Source organism: Talpa europaea (assembly GCF_964194135.1).
Source record: "Talpa europaea genome assembly, chromosome: 8".
NCBI lineage: Eukaryota > Metazoa > Chordata > Mammalia > Eulipotyphla > Talpidae > Talpa > Talpa europaea.
Genome location: NC_140075.1, coordinates 118,705,174 through 118,724,312, shown reverse-complemented (window position 1 = coordinate 118,724,312; position 19,139 = coordinate 118,705,174). Strand labels below are relative to the sequence as shown.

At 51.3% G+C, this 19,139-nt stretch overlaps 1 protein-coding gene across 1 annotated transcript; it reads right to left on the bottom strand.

Moving 5' to 3' along the window:
* Positions 1-8,274: 8,274 nt before the first annotated feature.
* On the bottom strand, positions 8,275-18,849 carry LOC311175628 (serpin A12-like). The gene is made up of 4 exons (XM_084240592.1): positions 18,198-18,849; positions 15,999-16,269; positions 8,717-8,864; positions 8,275-8,527 (listed from the first exon to the last, which is right to left on the bottom strand). The coding sequence occupies exons 1-4, from the start codon at positions 18,829-18,831 to the stop codon at positions 8,336-8,338; spliced, it is 1,245 nt and encodes a 414-aa protein (XP_084096718.1). The 5' UTR covers positions 18,832-18,849; the 3' UTR covers positions 8,275-8,335.
* Between the last annotated feature and the right edge of the window lie 290 nt (positions 18,850-19,139).

Sequence of the window (19,139 nt, the reverse complement as noted above, 5' to 3'; positions counted from 1 at the left end):
CCTGATAAAGCTTTAAAAAAACATGACTTGATGATATAAAACAGATCAGATCTACAAGTAATTTATGTGGCTGTCCCAACAGATGTCAACACACTGTGAAGGAAGACAAGACAATCCAGGCAATAAATTATAATGTCACAATGCCCAGCATCCCAGTAAAAATCGCTAGACATTCTGCGAAAGAGGAAAGCATGACCCTTGTTTAGAAGAAATGTTCAGTCGATAGACATGGGTCCAGGACCAACTGAGACGATGTCATTAACAGATAAGGACATTAAAACAGCTGCTTAAGTAAGGAAAACATTGGTATTTTATGAGGGAAAAAAATGAAACAATAAAAAAGAATCAAATGGACCCTTTAGAGATGAAAATTTCAGTATCTGAAATGAAAAATGTATTAAAATTGACTAAGCATAAGAGAAAAATTGTAGAAGAGATCAGTAAACTTGAAAACAGCAATCGCAACTATCCTAACTCCAGAGAGCAAGCTGGGAGCCCAGTGGCCTGCGGTTCAAAATCATGTGGTCTAAGATAAGCGTAGCTGGAATTCAAGGCAAAAAGAGGGTCGAGAAGAACAAAGCAATAATAGTCGGAAATATTTGTGTAATGAACTTCATGTAAACTCTATAAATAAATAGATAAATAAAACGAAAGTAAACATTAAAAATGAACACCTATCAATAAAATAGAGGAAATGAGCACAGCCCTGTCATCTCTGGCCCTACGCTGTGCGGCCCCACATAACTCTGTTGGCCTAGACGCCCTCCGCACTCTCCTCCTGGTGAACGCCTTTCCATCCTGCTAACTCCCGTTCCAAATCACCCTCTCCAGAATTTCCCTGGATCCACAGAAGTCTGCCCCTCCCTTTACAAACACCTGGAACACACCTGAGTAATTTACCTTCTTGTGTGTCTCCCTGATTGATTAGACCTTCCGCCAGCGAGTAGCTCCTCCAGGGCAGGCCCTGTGATCGGCAGGGATGGGGTGTGAGGGAGACAACAAAGGCATATAAAGATGGGTGGGAGTAGGAGGGCATTGGGGAACCCTAAGGGCTAACTCGGAGGACTTGCCCACACTCAGGGACTTTTGTAAAGGTCATTGTTGCTGCAACTTCCTTCAGATGGGCAGGTTGAGGGGGTGTGGGGTTTTCCCAGGTGTAGTATCAGCGGAACCTGTGTCCTCATTAAAATGTAGATTCCCAGGCCCCACCAGGGGAACTGCCAAGCTAGAATTAAAACATGAGAGCACTTGAAACCACACAGATTTTATAATTGTTCTATATCCTCGGAAAAAGTCATTAAAATTTTGGTAGGTGTTGTGTTGAATCTGTAAGTCGTTTTAGGTAACGTGACCATTTTTACGATGTTTATTCTTCTAGTCCACCAGCATAGGATAGCTTTCCATGTCTTTGTGCCTTCTTGATTTCCTTTAACAGAGCCTTAAAGTTTTTAATGTATAGGTCCTTCGCTTCCTTAGGTTTTGCTCACAGTTATCTCATTCTTTTTGATACAGTTGTACGTGGATTTTTTTTTTATTTTTCTTTCTTCTAATTCAGTGTTTGCATATAGAAATGCAACTGATTTATGAGCATTGATTTTTGCATCTGTACTTTACTGTAGTCATTTAATATTTCTAGTAGTTTTTCTGGCAGCATCTTTTGGATTCTCTGTGTATATGATCATGTCATCTCTCAAGAGTGATAGCTTCACTGCTTCTTTTCAAAACTGGATTCCTTTATGTCTTTTTCTTGTCTGATTGCTCTGGTTAGGACTCCGAGGCTATGATGAATCGTAGTAGTGAGAATGGACATCCTTGTCTTGTGCCTGATCTTAGCAGAAATGCTTTCAGCACTTTTTCACAATCATCAAGTCATGAAACCAACCGAAGTGCCCAACAACAGATGATTAGAAAAATAAATTGTGGAATATATACTCAATGGAATCCTATTCAGCTATTAAAAAATATGAAATATCAGCAATCAAAAAAGATAAGCTCACGCCATTCCCAGCAACATGGACGGAGCTGGAAGGGAATATGCTCAGTGAAATAAGCCAGAAGGAAAAAGAAAAATATTGGATGGTTTCATTTATAGGAGGAATATAAGGGAACCAAATAAGGGATCTGGAAAGATGTAACAATAATAATTAATAAATAAAATTAAAAGGCATCTATCAATCAGAGACATTCTGCAGGGGGAGGGAAAGGGATCAAAACAGGGAGGGAAGAGCATACAGGATGGACTATGGCGATGGTTCACAGGTGAATTCGTGGTGGGAATTGTACAGGGACGACACCTGAGAGAAAGCAAACACTGTACAAAAATGAGCAATGATGTAAAATATATATAAATAAATTAATTTTTTAAATATTTGAAATACCTTTTGGGACACGACGCATGGCTTTATTGTGTTAGGTGAACTACATCAGAAGCCGAGTGCTAGATCCAGAGTGGTTTCACTTCTATATAGAATAGAAATAACCAAAAAACCACATACTGAAAAATCTACTGGTTTAGTGAAAAATCTACTGGTTACCAGAGGGAGCAGTGGCGGGAGGCGGAGGGCTGCAGTGTGAAGCAGGGCTGCCTGCTCCAGAGGGGGTCTCCATTCTGTAGGGTCCTTCCCAGCCTAATCCGGGGGTCTGTGATTTCTTTGTCCACGTCATGCTGAGACAATAGCCTGCGTCTCCCTGCGCTGGGGCACAAGGAACCACCCCACAGACCGCCCCATCCACCCTGTGGCTTCAAAGGGCGCCGAGCGGCAGGATCGGTGCCTCAGGGTGCGAAGCAGGTTTACACACATCACACCATTTAATCCCCCTAATACCCTGCGAGGTGACAGTCCCCACCTCACAGAGAGGAACAAGTAAAGGTGGGTGCATTCAAGTGTCTCTTCTAATGTCACAAACCAAACACATGGCAGAGCGGGGACTTGAACTTCAGCCTGACTCCAGACAGACGAACTCCCGCCTCCCCCTGCCCCAGGCTCCAGCCCATTGAAGCCCCCAGCAAAGGCCGTAAAATGAAGAAAGATCATTAACCGCAGCATGGTATCCCGGAACAGGCAACGATATTACTGAAAAAGATGGTTGAAACCCAAATTCCAGTGAACAGTGATGCACCGGGGTCCCTCCAGGGGCGACCAACAGCTCCTGGTTCTGTTAGATGTTAGCACTGAGGAAACAGTAAATCCTGCGCCAACTTCACGACTTTTCCGGGACTCTCATGGAACATGGAAGCACACACGGAAGGAGGAGTGGGGAGGGGGGTGAGCTGTGGGAGGGAGGGGCAGGGGAGGGGCGGGGGAGGGAGGGAGGGCAGGAGCAGGTGTCAGGCATGGACGCGATGAACCTTCTGGTCTGAACCTGAGGCTCCGGAACCTGGTGCTTGTGCCTGTGAGCTCGGCCTGAGCGACCTCGGGGGCTTTCTGGCCAGGATTTGAAGTCAGAGAGGGGCCACGTCCCTCCTTGTCCAGTTTCCTCTGCTGATCTCTCAAGCACCAAGCCTGTCCCTGGTGCCAGCCTGTCTCCGCGATCCTCGAGTGCCTGTGAGCTCTCCTCTTCAGCGAAGCAGAGCGCGCGTGTCGGGCTCCCCAGCTGGCGCGGGCAGCAGGTCTGGAATCCCATCCCTGGGCTGGCCTCAGCCTGTGTCATTTTACAGGTGGTTTCCATTTGCTTCGAGTTTTCTGTGTGTGATGTTGCTCTTCATGCTTAAGGAAATTCCTTTTTGTTTAAGGTGACTTGATTTGAAGCTCAGTCTCTCTTTTCTTCTTCTTTTTTTTTTTTTTTTTTTTGCATAGGGTATAGGCCAGGGGTGGGGGTGGGGGGCAGTGAGAGGATTCCCCAAAGACAGAGTGGGGAACAGAACAGGCAGATTGACTGAAACGCACTGCTGAGGGGAGCAGCGGGGAGACAGGAGAGGGCTGCTGTGCCCTGTGGTCAGCACCCTGGCTGGGGATCGAACTCAAGCCCGACATGTGACAGCGCTGAGACTCAACCCCTAGGTCACCAGGGAGGCCCTAAAGCTCAATCTTGAGTAGTCAGTAGAGCAAAAGAGCAGAGGATTCAACGATAATCGTGAAATTTGGGGCCTGAGCCCAGAGAGCTTGTCCAATAAAGAAAGGCCTTCAGAGATCGCCCCCGAGAGCCCCAGGATTGCACAAAGGGGAAACGGAGGTGCAGGAAGGAGGTGTTTGCCTAGGCCACTCAGTCAACATCTGGCAGAAGCAGGGCAGAGAACTAGGGCTCCCTGTGACGAGCCTCGCCTGCATCCCAGCCGTCACCGCTGGTGTGTGTCCCCAAGATTGACCTCAGCCCGGGCAGACAAGAAGTCGGCCTCCTGGCGCCTGAGAGCGCTGGGAGAGGCTGAGCTGCTCCTCCCCAGTGGCACAAAGCCTTTGTGTGCATGACAGGGAAGGTCCAGCCAGATCAGGTGATGGGGCTCTCTGCCTGGGCCCTTGCTATTGGGCCTTCACACTCTTGGTTGGAGTGAACCCCTCTCCGATGATCATGTACCCCGCTACCTGCACATCTCCTGGGCCAGGAGGCTCCAGAGGCCGATTATGCTCCAGAGACCAGGGAGAGCAGAATCGTAAAATCTGTTGTCCCAACCATGTCACCTTCTCAAAGGGGTCAACCTGGCCACCACCTGCCCACCTGCACCCCAATACTTCCAGTCACCCTACCTGCTCCACTTAATGATCCTATTTATTCCTGACTCCATTGTTCATTGTCTGCCTCTGCCCACTGGCCTGGAACCGCCACCAGCACAAGCAGCTGTGTACGCTTTGCTCACCAAGGTGTCTCAGGCGCCCGGATGGTCCCGGGCAGGGTGGGCACTCAGCAGATGTTTCTTAAAAGAACGGGAAGCTGGTCAGACAAGTGTCCAGGAGTCCTCGCTCCCTAACTGTGGGATCTTGGGCAAGTTACGTGGCCTTCTTGAGCCTCAGTGTCCATGTCTGTAAAATAGGGTGGTCTCCTGACTTGAGGGTCGGCAGGGCAGCGAGGTGACAGCACCTATGTGGCACCAGGCCGCTTCCAGGCTTCAGTGGTTGTCGGCTGCAGCGACATCGAAATCCACAATTCCCTCCCTCATGCGGTCAGTCAGTCCACAGACATCTGGCCTGGGAAGCTTTCTCAGAAGACGCAGGAGTTGACCGCTTCTGAAAGAATGATTGACATTCCGAAAGGACAGGTGGGGTGGAGAGAAGGAGGAACCGGGGAGCCTGGGGCAGGGTGGGTGGTGGGCACAGGTGCAGGGAGGGCGTGTTCCAGGCCCATGCCAGGAAGCAGGCATGGCGCCCTCCCCCAGGGCACATGACTCCCGCCCCGTGGAGAGGGGCGCTCCAGCCGTGTCCGATCAAAGGCGACTGCCGTGGCCTCTTCCTTTACAGCAAACACACGCTGAATGCCTCCTGCAGGCCGTGCACTGGCCCGGGTTCTGGGGACACAGGGATACCCAGTCTGCGGCCAGAGGGACACCTGCAACTGACACCTTTGCCTGGTCACTTTCCATAGCTCTTCAGGCGCAGCTCGTGGCTCTCCCTGCGGCCACCTACCTCTCTAGCCCCACTCCCCACCCCTCCTCAGTGTGTGGCTCTGGCGACATTCCTGTCATTTCAGTCTCTGCCACCTTCCCATCCTGGGCTCCTGCCCTGGGGTCCCCTCTGCTCCCACCCAAGTGTCTCCCCCACTTTTTCTTCCCTAGATGGAAGGTATGTAGTAGAGAAGAATGAAAATATGGCAAGGGAGGTAGGAAATCATACAGGAAAACATTTAAAATGTGCAACAGTCACGTTTAGAAATAAGTAAAAGCGTGATGAATAAAGCAAAGGTTTATGCTCCACTTCTGCTTGACAAACCAGCCGTGTCTTATGTATGATTAACGACACCAGGAAACACACCTGTGTGCACGGGCAATTAGTAGCACAATTCAAACACAAACAAACCCGGCATTTGGGTCCCCCACCCCCTGCACCTCCTGAAGCCGTGCGTGTGCCCCTGGCCGGCTCAGGCAGCTCCAGTGTCTTGAAGTGACTGGACTCTGCAGGCAGGGTCAGCACGGATGCCGCGGTGTCCTCCCTGGCCTCCCTCCACCTCCCTGAGCTCATCCATCCCCCAGTCCCTCACCCATCTCTCCATCCATCCACCCAGTCACCCATCAAATTAACATTCATACATTTTGAGGCCCTACTAAGGTCTCAACACTTTACACAGCGTGTGATCAGAACGGATGTGTGTGGCTGTCCAGTTTGTGGCTGCTTCTCCTTCTGAATTTAACTCCAGGCAGGTGAGGCCCAGGTCTGTCTGTCTCAGCAGCTAGCCCAGGCCCTGTACCCCTTAAATGACTATTTAACACAGGGTGTGGAGGGGAACTTCAGATCCAGAGGCCGTCACAATGCGTGGAGATGAGTGCTTTATTAAAGAGCTGCTTGGCGGGAGCCCAAAAGGTAGAGAAAATTTCATAAAGAGGGCATAATGGACTGGGTGTTGAAGAGTCAGTAGGAGCTGGTTGGGCAGGAGGTAGAGGGGATGGCAGAGGCAAATCTTGGGGTATACAATTTAGAAAAGACGTCATCTTGGGGGCAGCGTGAGAGTGGCATGCTGCAACCTGCCATGTGCCAGGCGTGGCTTCTCCACAGTCTCGTGTCACCCTGACAGGTCCTCAGCCGTGTGGGGTAGATGGGATTACCCCCTCTCGGCAGGGGAGCTGCTGAGGCTCAAAGGGTTAAGTGCTGTGCTACAGGGCTGGCCTGGCCGCCCCCTCCCCAGTGACGAATGCTGCAGAGCTGGGAGATGACTCAGGGCTGCTGATTCTCTGTCTTCCCACACCCACCCCTCGGGCTGATGCAGGGGAAACGTGTGCAAGCACACTGCGGTGATGCCAACCTTTGTTCTGTGCCCCTTGAGGGGGCCTCAACCTTTGCCCCCTCCTACCCTCTCAAAGCGGGTGTCTCTGGTCTGCTGGATAGTGAAACTCAGCCCCATAAGCTAGCCCCCTCCTCTCCAGTCTGCTTTCCCCACCAGCCTGCTGTGGGCTGGGTCTCCGGAGGTGTTGGCTGGATATACAAGTGCTGAGGGCCCTGGGAGCCTCTCTCACTTTGGAAAGGTGCTGAGGAAGACTCGCTGACCCCCAGCTCCACATGGAACCCCTCTCTTCTGCCCCAAACCAGAAGACACGGTCATTTGCTTCCTGTGGCTAACCTGTGTGGCCACAGGGAAGCCACTTCATCTCTCCGAGCCTCAGTTTCCACATCTGTCATAAGGATGTCCATTCTGGGTACCCACAGGGTAACTTTGACGAGAATACAAAAGGCACAATGAGCTGTGAATCGCTAGGCACGCCCAGGGGATGACAGCTGGTGCCAGCTCAGACTTCTCAGTGCCAAGCCAGGCAGAATGCCCTGTTCCCAGAACAGCAGCAGCAGTGGGCATTCACTGCACGAAGCATCGGAATCAGCTGCTGGAATTAAGAGCATCGCAGGCTCAGAATCTAAATAGCCCAATGAGCAGCTGTGCTCCTAGTGCCCCCTAGTGCTCATGGGCAGACCCTGCAAGGCCACTGTCAGGGACAGGTGCCTGAGCCCCAGGGCCCTTCTGCTGAGCTTGCAGACAGCTCAGGCCCAAGGTCTTCTCTGCCGGCTCTGCAACAGACACACCAGGCACTGAGCGCAGCTGCCGCGACTACAGGCTGCGTCCTTCCAGTGCTGGACCAGCTCCTTCCCCGTTCTGCCACCTGCCAGGAGGCCAGGCTGAGCCTGAAGCTCCCACGTGGACCTCTCGGGGAGGTAACTTGGTAGCTCATGTGCCAAAGACCCAAAGCCACGGCTCACAAGGGGAACTAACTTTTCTAGAGCAGGGTGCTAGCTCCCCACAAGCCCCAAGGGGGGGGGGCATCCTTGTCCTTGTGTCAGAAATATGGAGACAGAGGCTCAGAGAGGGCACGGGGCTTCCCCAAGGAGACTGTTATTAGGATCTGGACTGGGTCTCTCACTCTCCACCAGATGTTTGCCTTGGCTCACAGCTTCCCCAGATTATCCACCGACAGTCAGCAGACACGCGCGGGGGTGGGGTGGGGGGGGCTAAATCACAAGACCCCTCTGCCTGCCAGGGAGAAGGTCACTGCCAGCCTGCTGGGTGGGGGTGCAGCGCCCAGTCCTGGAATGTGCTGCGCCGGGAGGGGATGGGGAGGAGGGCGTGCTGTGTGCTGGGACAAGGGTCGTGGGAGCGCGTGAGGATGTGGGATTCGATAGAGGGTCCCTGTGGTTCTCAGTCCCCGGGAGACCAAATATTCCCAGCCCCAGGCATGGCCGGGCCTGCTGCGAGCCGGCGCTCCCCCTTACTCGCCGGCGGGATCCGCGATCTTGCCCAGGAAGAGCAGGGAGGACGTGGTCTTTTCCTTGATCACCAGCAGGAAGGGCCTGTTCATCTTGACAGCCAGCGGCTTCTCCATGGGCAGCGTCTGCGCGCCGGAGCCCGCGGCCGCCTCTGTGCCCTTCTCGTCCATCCTCATGGTGGCCTTGTGCACAGCCTGCGGGGAGCAGGGCCAGGGAGAGCTGAAGCTGGGGTGCTCGTGGGACACGCCCAGGGTCACTCGGCTGGCTAGGGGCAGAGCTGCCTGGAGCCCAGCCACTGGGGTGGACCCTGGCTCCCGCGGCCTCCCCCGCCCCGGGGCTGTGTGAAGACCCCCCGGCCCTGGCCGAGGCTCCGCTGGACTGACCTCGCTCACTTTCAGGTTGTGATCCGGGGAGATCCTGGTGAGGTCCCCGTGTGCCTCGAAGACCTTGCTGACGCCCAGGTAGGACAGCATCTTCTTCAGGTCGTAGGTGCCAGTGATGGAGAACTTGGGCATGGACACGTCGGCGACCCTGGAGGGTAGAGAGTGACCCGTGAGCAGCAGGTCCCCGGACTCTCCGGGGCAGGCCCTGGGGGTTGGTGAGAAATGAGACCTCTGTCCCCCCGGGCCCCTGCCACACGTCTCCTGCCACAGAATGCAGTGGGGCTCCTCAACCCTGGGGCGTCCATCTTCTGTGAACTCTGTCCAGCTTCCCCTCACCCCGAGGAATGTCCTCACGGGCCTGCTGTCTCAGAGCCCCTCCGCTTCAGGGCCGAGGGTCCAGCCTCGCGAGCACCCTGACCCCAGCAGCAGAGCCCCGAGTCTGAGTTCACGTCCACGCGGCATCTCACGAGCTCCGCAGCTGTGCACTGATGATCTCACCTCTCTAAGCCACTGCAGCGGAACTGACGCTGAAAACCTCGCACCCGCGGACAGCGCGGCAGGAGCAATGCCCAGAGGGGCAGTGGTCGGCCCTGGTCCATCCTCTCGCCCTGGAGTTAGCAGCTATGGTTTTCTGGGGGCGGGACTGGCCTGGGCCCTGCTGGGCCTATGTCAGAGACACTTGTAGGTCCTGGACTCCTGGTCACCTGACCCCTGAGCCCCACTTCTTGCCCATTCAAGGACCCTGTCCCTCGTCTGCCCATCATAAACGGCATCTGCCTGACCGCTCCCAGGGCTGACAACAGCACCACGCCCACCCTGAAAACAGATCCAGAAGCAGCTCCCTTGGCCCTGACCACCTGTCTGGCTTCCAGGCCACTGCTTTCCCCCTCCTCACCGCAGAAGGGTCTCCCCCTCCCCCGGCTTTCCACGTCCTTCCATTGTCACCTCCACCCACTCCGAGCAGGCCTTTGTCCTTAACGTTCTCTCCAAGGTGATCTTTCCAGAGACACTGCTGACCTTGGCTTGCTGGACCCGCAGCCACCAGGCTTGCTGGAAGCAGCAGGGCCAGGGCCCTCGTCCACCCTGAAGCACTCCACCCAGGCCCACGCCTACCTCGCCAGCCACTCGTTCCTCTGACCCTCCCCTGGCCGCGCCAGCACCCGGTGCCCAAGCCCCGTGCCCGGGCCCTCTCTCTTTCCTACCTCCCCCTCCCCCAGAGATCTCAGTCTGTGTCGTGACTTCAAGTACCTGCAATGGGCAAGTGACCCCCAAACCCACCATCCCACTCAACTGTCCATGCAACAAAGACTTGCCACAGCCCTCTGTATACCAGGCCCCCTTCTAGGTGTGTAGAGACCTCCATGACCAGAACAGCAAACTCCACGTCCTGCAAGATGTGGTCTGTCCGCACGGTAGCTGCCACTTGGCCATAAGGAAGGAGGAGACGCCGCCTCTTGCAGCAACATGGAAGGCGCTTGAGGGAGTGGCAGGCAGTAAAGCAAGAGGAAGGACATATTGGATGTTTATACAGAAGACAATTCGACAAAGCAAAATCCTTATAAAAACTAGAGGACGGTGATCAAGGAGGTGAGGCTTCCGGGGTTGGAGGGTGGAGATAGCGGGTGAACGAATCAAAGGGATCTAAGGGATGGCAGGAGGTGAAAAAAAGGACTCCATTTTTTACGATAAACATGCACAGCTACTACCCCCCCAGGAAGAAGACCCTGCAGCCAGGGGCGCCGCGAATAGACTAGCTTGTCAGCCGGCCCAAGAAACTACCTTCCAAGACTAAATAACTGTCCAAATGCCACTGGTAAGCAGGAAGACTGTCCTGGCTACTGTGCCGAGCAAAGGGAAAAGGAAGACTGTGCTGGATGTCTCAGGCAGCACCGTGCGGGATTAAATGACAAAACACAGATGGGGACACTCCTGCGCCTGACATCGCCCTCTTCAGAAGAACTGGTGGATACATGGTGTGCGTGACTCAGCTCGCAGGCGGAGAAGAAGGAATCAGTCCACTCAGTTCATTTCAAACGACTCCCAACAGGAATCATTAAAAAAAAAAAAAGCCACACCCTTGAGTTTGTCTAGCCAGAAAGATGGACGAAAGCTTAGTCTAAAGATTCTGGATACAGTTGATTTACTTTTATTGACGTGACATTGCTTTATAGAATTACATAAGTTTCAGGTGCACACCAGGGAGAGTCACCATGTGGATTAACATTAAGTTAATTCCATCCTTCATGTGCAAATGTCCCGTTTACCCCAAGTACCTGTCTTCCTCTCCTCTTTCCTTCTGGCAGCCACTAACTAGATTTTTTGTCCAAAAGCTTATTTTTGCCTATTTAGTTCACTCATTTATGTGTTTTCTCTGTAAACCACATATACATATAAGTAAAACCAGCTAGTGTTTGTCTTCCTCAGTCTGACTATTAAGCACAATTCCCTCCAGGTGCCTCCATGCTGCTGCAAATGGCAGGGTCTCACCTTTTTCCTAGCTGAATAGTACTCCATTGTGGCTATACCTCCCCTTCTTTATCCATTCATCTGTCCATGGGCACTTAGATTGTTTCTGGCTCTTTGCTACTGTAAATAATGTGGCAGTAGACATGGAGCTGCATATATTTATTCAAATTAGGGCTTTTGCATCTTTCGGGTAAATACCCAGAAGTGAACTATGGAACTATGGGTCATATGGAATTGCAATTTTTAATTTTTTGAGGCGTCTCCATACTACTTTCTCTAATGGCTGCACTGGTTTCCAATCCCATCAACAGTGCACAAAGGTTTCCTTCCCTGCACACCCTCTCTGACACTTCCTTCTTGTCTCTTGAGTAATAGCCATTCTCACAGGTATGAAGTGATAACTCACTGTTGTTTTGATTTGCATTTCTCTAATAACAAGAGATGAGGAACATCTTCATGTGCCTATCGGGCATATGCGTGTCTTCTTTGGAAAAGTTTGTATTATTTTCTTCTGCCCATTTTTTTTTTTAAAGATTTATTTACTTATTCATTCATTTTTATTTATTTATACAAGCACTGGGTACAGTCAGAAGCGCGGGAGGGTGAGAGAACTCTCCAGAGCCAGAGCGGGGAGTAGAGCAGGCAGAAGGACCGAAGTACACTGCTGAGGGGAGCAGCGGGCGGCAGGAGAGGTCTGCGCACCATGTGGGACCCTCATCCGGTGGCCGGGGAGCAGCCGGGGATCGAACCGGCGCTGCAGAGACTGCGGGCAGCTTCGCAACCCAGCGCTCAACCGCTGCGCCACCGGGGAGACCCCCCATTTTTAACTGGGTTTTTTGTTGTTGCTGCTGTTGCTACAAATTCTTTATTGTGGTTTTTAACTCCTTGCTGATGTATGACTTGCAAGTATCTTCTTCCATTCAGCGGGATGTCTTTTTGTTTTAATGGACACATTTATTTCATGGTGCAGAAGCTTTTTAGTTTGATTTGTTTATTTTTTATTTTGTTTCTTTCTGCTGGAGTTGAATCCCCAGACACATCTCTATGGCCATTTTCAAGGAGCATATAACCTATGTTTTCATTTATGTATTTTATGACTTCAGATCTTAATCCATCTTGAATTAATTTTTGCGTGGGGTGTGAGATTGTTATCAGTATCATTTTTTTTTATATGTGGCCGTCCAGTTTTCCCAGCATCATTTATTAAAGAGACTTTCCTTGCTCCATTGTAAGTTCTTGGTTCTTTTATCAGAAATGAGTTGTTTATATATATGGGTGGGTTTATTTCTGAGCTTTCAATTTTATTCCATTGATCTTTTCATTTTATTGCAGCTCTTTTCATTCCAATACCATCCTGTATTAATTACTACTGTTTTGTTAGGGGGAGTGATACCTGCATTTCTGTTCCTTCCCCCACACTCCCCCAAGAATGTTTTTGCTATTTGGTGTCTTTTAATTTCAAATAAATTTCATGATTTCTTGTTCTACTTCTGTGAAAAATGCCATTACATTTGTATAAGAATTATATTGAATCTGTATATTGTGTCAGTAATATAGTCACTTTAACATAAATTCTCCCGATCCATAAAATAACCAGGTGTTCTGTTCACTTTGTGGACTTGCATATCCAATTCTTTCCCTATATTTGGGAACTTACCAACTATTATTTCTTTGAATCAGTTCTCTCTTCTCTCTCTCCCCCCCCCAAGGTACCCATTATTCTTATATTGCTTTTTTTAATGGAGTTGAATAATTATCATACTGTTTCTTCATTTTTTTTACATCTTACATCTCTGTATTTTCCACCAGATTCATTTGTATTTTACTTTCTTTGAGCTCACTGATTCATTTTTCCCCTTGGTCTATTCTGTTTCTGTAACTTTCTATAGTACTCTCGCTCTCAATTGTTGAATTTTTCATCTCCTGAATTTGTTATTTTCTTGTTTAAGGGCAATTTCTACCTTCTACTTGTTAATTTTATTAATTTGTTTTTTTGAATTTTTCTGTATCTCTGATGAGCAATTCTGAGTTCTCTTTTATTACTTTAACTTGCTTTTCTGAATTTCCTTCCACCTCTTTGAATTTCCTCACTATAGCAATTTTGAACTCTCTTCTCTACCTGATAGGAGGATGTAATATTCCATGTCACTGAGGCTTGGATTCCGGAGAGGTGTTCTCCCCATGTGATGTTCTATGTCCTTGAGGTCTCAAAGTACTCGGTATTATATTTTATCTATCCATTTTGCACCTTAAATTCCCCCGTTTTCTTTTTTAATCTTGATTGACAACTTAGAGAGTTGAACCACTTTTACTTTTCTAGCAGGTGGCACTGTGACTTTGATTGAATGGGATTTGTTGCTCTTGCTGGCTTCCACATGCAGATTTGTCTTAGCATTTCAGTGTCCGCAGGGCAGACAAGGGAATGGACAGGGGCAGCCACTGTTGCAAATCTGCTGAGGGGACAAGGATTCTGTTTGTGGAGCCCCTGATCTCTCTCCTCTCTGGGGTCCCAGATCTGGGACGCTGTGGTTTGTCCACCGTCAGTGTACTTCATGAAGTTTGTGCAAGTGCCAAGGAGGCAGACAGTCTACAGTGCCTTCTCTGTCGTTCTTATTGCTGTGGTCACAACAGGTGTGAGGAACCTCAGTTCCCCTTCTATGGGTTTTATCTGCGCAAGGATGTGTGCCTCGATAGCATTTCTGTTCTCCCTTCCCCAGGGCCCACGACGGGGTCAGCAGCCCTGGTACCCTGTCCCCCACCCTAGGCCACCACCCCACATGCTTCTTTCCATCTGCCCTCTGTCCACTGGTCTCTGAATGCCCTTGGGGTCCCCTCTAGTGTAGTCTGCATTGGACTGAAGGGCAAGGGGTGCTTCAGCCCCACCCCGAGCTGTGGATTCTCTCAGTGGTGTCTCCTGACGAATGCTCAGTCACTCCTCTTGGGAGCAAGGCAAGGAACCTTCTCTGTGGTCATCTTGGTTCAGATATAATTTAAAGCAGGGTTAATGGGATCCCTGATAGAGGGAATGAAGATCGGGAGAGAAGAGAGCGGTCAAGGATGACCCCAAGGTCTTTGGGTTGAGCAAGTGAAAGGGGAATTGCCTTTGATGGAGACCAGGAGCTTGCAGAGGCTGCACAGGGGGAAATCAGCAGAGGTCAGGACTAAAACCCCACTGGGGCTCCATGAGAACTGCCGGTCCTGAAGGCAGGGGCCCTAAGTCTAAGGGTAGAATAATGTGGACTTGTGCGAGCACAGCTGGCCCTGACAACGCGGAGCCTGTGGCCCGCACCCCAGGGTGAGTATGAACAGAAAACAGGAGGGAGCCCCACGGCACTCAGCTGCGAGGCTTGGAGAAAGGCGGGAGTGCAAAGGAAGCAGAGGGCAGCGGCGTGGCAACCAGGAGGTGGTGGGGTCCTGCAGACCCCGTGTGGAAGGCAGAGGAGCAAGGGCTTCGCCTGTGCATGGGCCCGCGCTAGGACGGTGCCGGGCTCAGGTGCACTTCATTCTCCTGTGAGGTCAGTCCTGTGAGGTCAGCGCTGTGCCGGCAGCGTCGGGGAGGAGCGCCTGGGTCTCAGCTAAGGCTGGAATGACGCAGACTTTCCCTCTGCATTGGGCATCAGAACCTGCCAGTCCTGGCAGATGCCCGACTTTCATCGGGGTGGGGGTGAGGGGCCGTGGGGCGTGGGGAGGGGGGTGCTATGCAAAGCTCAAGTGCAGCCGCCCTCTTGGGTGAGGCTGCATGTAGTCTGCCGCTCCTCCCTGCGTACCTCCCCCACATGCTGGGGCCTTATCTGGAGCAGTCAGAACCAGAATTTCCCTCTCATGCACTTTCGGCTAAATTTAGGTATCAGAGCCTCGCTCTGGAAGTCCTCCAAGGGCGTGTGCTGTGCGGAAGACTCAGCCTCTGGTTAGTCACCACCAGGGGTGGCCCAGCCCTGTCCTAGCATCGCCTGTACCCCTCTCAGGCCCTCCTGGGCTCCTGACAACACGTTGGGAATGACAGGTTGTCAGTAAAGACCCTCTGGGTGGAAGAAAGAATGCAAAGAGCAGGGAAGACGACGAGCTGCCACCGCTCCTGCCTGAACAGAAACTGCCCTCTCACCTCACGGACGCGCCACCAGTCCCGCCGCCACAGACGCCGTGTCACCTTTTAGCTTCCAGGAGCCACACACATCCACCCGACACCAAGTCTACACTGCACCAAGTTCCCAGGACTTAACTCGAACACCAGCCCTTTCCTTTCCTGCTAAAATCTACAGACAGGGAAGATCCTGAGTGGGATTTAGAGGCCTCCCCTATGTCTGTTCTGTATCTTCAAAATAATTTACTCACTTTGATTCAACTGTTATTAGCACAACGTACTTGGGACACAACTTGGGACACCCCAGCTGAAAACATTATTCCCCGTACAATGAACAACTCACAGCTCCATTTAACACCCCATGTGTTTCTTCTTGAAGTTTTCTTCTGCTAGGATTACCCTTCTCCATCCTTACAAATCACAATTGAACCTCGAAGATGCAATGGCGCCTCCTCCATGCAGCCCTCCCTGACCACTACCAAGTCACCAAGTGTTTGCTCCATCCCCTGTACCCTCAAAATTGTCACACATCTTCCTCTAACAGCAGGCATTTCACCATAGCCCTATGACTGATTCCCAGGCAGCATTCTGCCCCAATACAAGTTCAACACCGAGCCCAGAATAAGACTTGGCCATGAAGTAGGAAGTCAACACATCTGGGATAGAAGAAGTAAAATGAATGGGAGGAAGGAGAAGAAACAGGAAGATGAGGCAGACACCAGAATCCCTCTTTACCTTCGTGTGATCAAATTTTTCCATCTGGCAAAAGTGTCCCTCTTCAAGGCCTTCTCCACAGTCTGCATTTTGCCCTCGTCTGGGAGGATGAAGGTGGCCGTGACGTTGCCCTGGTAGGGCATCTCCAGGACGGTGCAGGCGAGCTCGTCATCACGGCCCACCTCGTACATGCCCCCGTGGAACATCATGGGCACCTTCGCCGTCCTGTTTCCATCCATTAGGAAATCCTCCTCTTTCGTTTCTTTTGGATCAAACTCCTGTTGCCACCTGGCTTAAGGATGAAGAAAGACAAAGTCACACGATCATCCTGAGTGAGGAAGGGGACAGGATCCAGCTGACCCCTGGCATCTGCCCACCAGGATTCAAGGAAGGGGCTGCGTACTCAGGATATCAGGGTGGGCTTCTAGACCCCCGTCCCATCCCTGGCCGGACGGCCTCTGGTGAGGTGACGGTGGGCCTGAGGATCAGCTCCCCAGGAGGCCGGGAACAGGGCTGCTCAGCGGAGAGGGGAGCTGCAGACTGCCCTAAGCCCAGCCCCAAGCCAGGGTGCCCCTGAGGCTGCCAAAGCCCAAGGATTGTGGCAGAGAAGCCTGGGCTGTCCAGAGTGGGCACTACTGAGTCTGAGGTGGGTGTACATGAAACTCTAAGTCAATCCTGAGGAACCGCTGTTGCTTGGGGCTAAGCAGACTGCCCATGGGAGCCTGCTGAAGAGCAAAGAAACCCCCAAACAGGACTTTGGACTCCCCCTTTCTGGCCCCAAGGATGCTTTGGGCATAGCTCAGACCTGGTCTTTTCACACCAACTACCCTCCAAGCCCCATTATAGGATTTAGTGGGACAATTGCTTAAGTTCAAATTCTGTTTACACTCTTCTTGAGGGCTGACCTGGGCATCAATGCCCCTGGGCCTCCATGTCTGTATCTGCAGCCTGAGGATGCTCAGGGGCGCCTCACAGGGCTGCTGTGAGATGGAGCAGGAAAGGCAGCAGTGCTCAGAGACAGCGTTCAGTGGGTTTGAGCAGATGACAGCCATCACACTTGTGATTCTTGTGGTGATCTAGGGAGTGTAGGGACTGTGGGAAATTCCAGATTCTTCTCTCTCCCTCTGCTTGGAGCAGATGACGGTCTCAGTCTACCATTACCTCTCCTTTCCCCTCCACGGCTGTCCATCTCCAGGTGGATTCTGGAAGAACTGCTCTTCCGTAGCCAGGACCACATTACCGACAGCCCGGCAGTGATCGTGCCTGATCTGAGGACTGTCAGCCACCGATTTTCATCTCTGCTGGCCAACCTTTATGCGCCTGTGTGTGTGAGCGGGTGTGTGTGGCCGGGGGAGGAATGAAACTTGGATTTGGGAACATTTCTCCGTCCTCTTTTACCCTCTCTTGCCCTCAGGTCTGGAGAATCTACAAAATGTTATAGAGATCAAGGCACGACCCCCCCCCAAAAAAAAAAAGTGATCCCCAGCACCATCACTGAGAGTATGAGATGCCAGCTGGAGAGGGAGAAAGCACACAGTCCTCGGACCAAGAGAAGTGGGTTGTAATCCTAACTCTCACTGACTGGCTTTGTAACTCAGAGCAAGTCAGTTCACCTCACTGAATTTTACTTCCCTTATCCAAGAAATGGAGAAAACAATGTCACTCCATTATCTAGATCTGGTGTTGTGGATAACCAGTAAAATGAAAATGAACATACAAGGGGCCTCCCTCGTGGTTCAAGGAGTTAAGTCGCAGCACTGTGAAGCTATCGGCGGCCTCTGCAGCACTAGTTCAATCCCTGGCCAGGGAGCTACCCACATGGCACAGCAGACCTCTCCTGTCTCCCCGCTGCTCCCCTCAGCAGTGGATTTCAGTCAGTCTGCCTGTTCTGCTCCCCACTCTGTCTCTGGTGAACCCTCTCACCTCCTGCACCTCTGGCCTGTACCCCAGTTCATGCATGCATAAAGAAATCCTTTAAAAAATGAAAAATGCACATACAGGGAATAAGTTACACCTTCGCAAATTCATTTCCATACATTTTCACTTTGAATCCAAACAGCCCCTCTCTGAGTTATGTGTCCAGAGACCAGGTACCAAGAGACTGTGCGGATAACAAGGTGGGGTTCTGAGTTACAGAGCAAGCAAGTGACCAGCCCAGGGTTTTAATCTGAGCCCGCTGTTCATCCTACCCTCCCCATGCCAACATGGCCCAAGTCTTACCTCGAAAGAAAATGCAATTTACCAGAAGCATCACAGTGCCAGGGGCTATGCTGTTGATCAGGTCCTCGATCCTCCCCTGGGTTTTCTCGCTGACGTAGTCATTGACCTGTTGTCGCGCATTTTCCAAGTTATGGAAATCAGTGGGGATGGTGTCTGCATTGTACATTTTCTTGATATTTTTCAAAAACTTCTGCTCTAGCTTCACCTTCTGGTCGATGAACAAGGCATTCTCCAGGCCCAGGTCCAGATTCTGGTTCCCCTGGTTCAGCCTGGGGATGAGGTTACGGAAACCTTCATGAAGGTCTTCCTCTGGCATAGCCCTGAAATTGAATCCTTGTTTGATCTCTCCCAGGGTGGAGTCCTGGGCACCCAGACTCAGCATGGAGAAGGCTGTAGAGATACTCAAGGGGGAGAAGAAGATGTTCTTATTGGGCTTGTCGGAGGCCAGTTTCTTGAACAGATTGAAGCCAAACTCCGTGTTCCGCTTGGCAAGCTCCTGGGACGTCCTCCTGCTCTTCCATGCTGAGAACTGGCTTACAATTCCACGATTCTTTGGAGAGAGGCTGGGATTCAGAAGACCTTCTACAGGGAGGAGGCCAGCCAGAAGCAGGCCCAGGCCCAGCATGGGGTTCATTTTCCCTGGAGAGTGTCCTGTTGAGCGACAGACTTAAGATGAGCAGAGAAAAGAATCAAAGATTCCCATTCCCTTTCATATCTACAAGCAAAACCAGATGAAAGAAGTGATTCAGTGGCTTGTGTTGTGCACAGAAGTTTGTAAGTGCTCTGATCCAGGGCTTTGGAGTCCGTGGATCCAGCTTTACTTGAAGTCCACCCAGCTCCATTTTTACAAGTTATGAGTCAATAAATTTCTCTTTTAGAGTTAGCTGCTTTGAGTTGGATTTTTTTTTTTCTTTACAAAGCATTTAACCTTTTAAGTTACCC

Bases quoted from the DNA above. Each gene is read 5' to 3' on its own strand.
- LOC311175628 (XM_084240592.1), bottom strand. From the start codon at position 18,831: ATGAACCCCATGCTGGGCCTGGGCCTGCTTCTGGCTGGCCTCCTCCCT. The intron at 16,270-18,197 runs GTAAGACTTGGG...TTCATCCTTAAG, and splicing joins AAATTGCATTTTCTTTCGAG to CCAGGTGGCAACAGGAGTTT. The intron at 8,528-8,716 runs GTCAGTCCAGCG...TGCTCCCCGCAG, and splicing joins ACAACCTGAAAGTGAGCGAG to GCTGTGCACAAGGCCACCAT.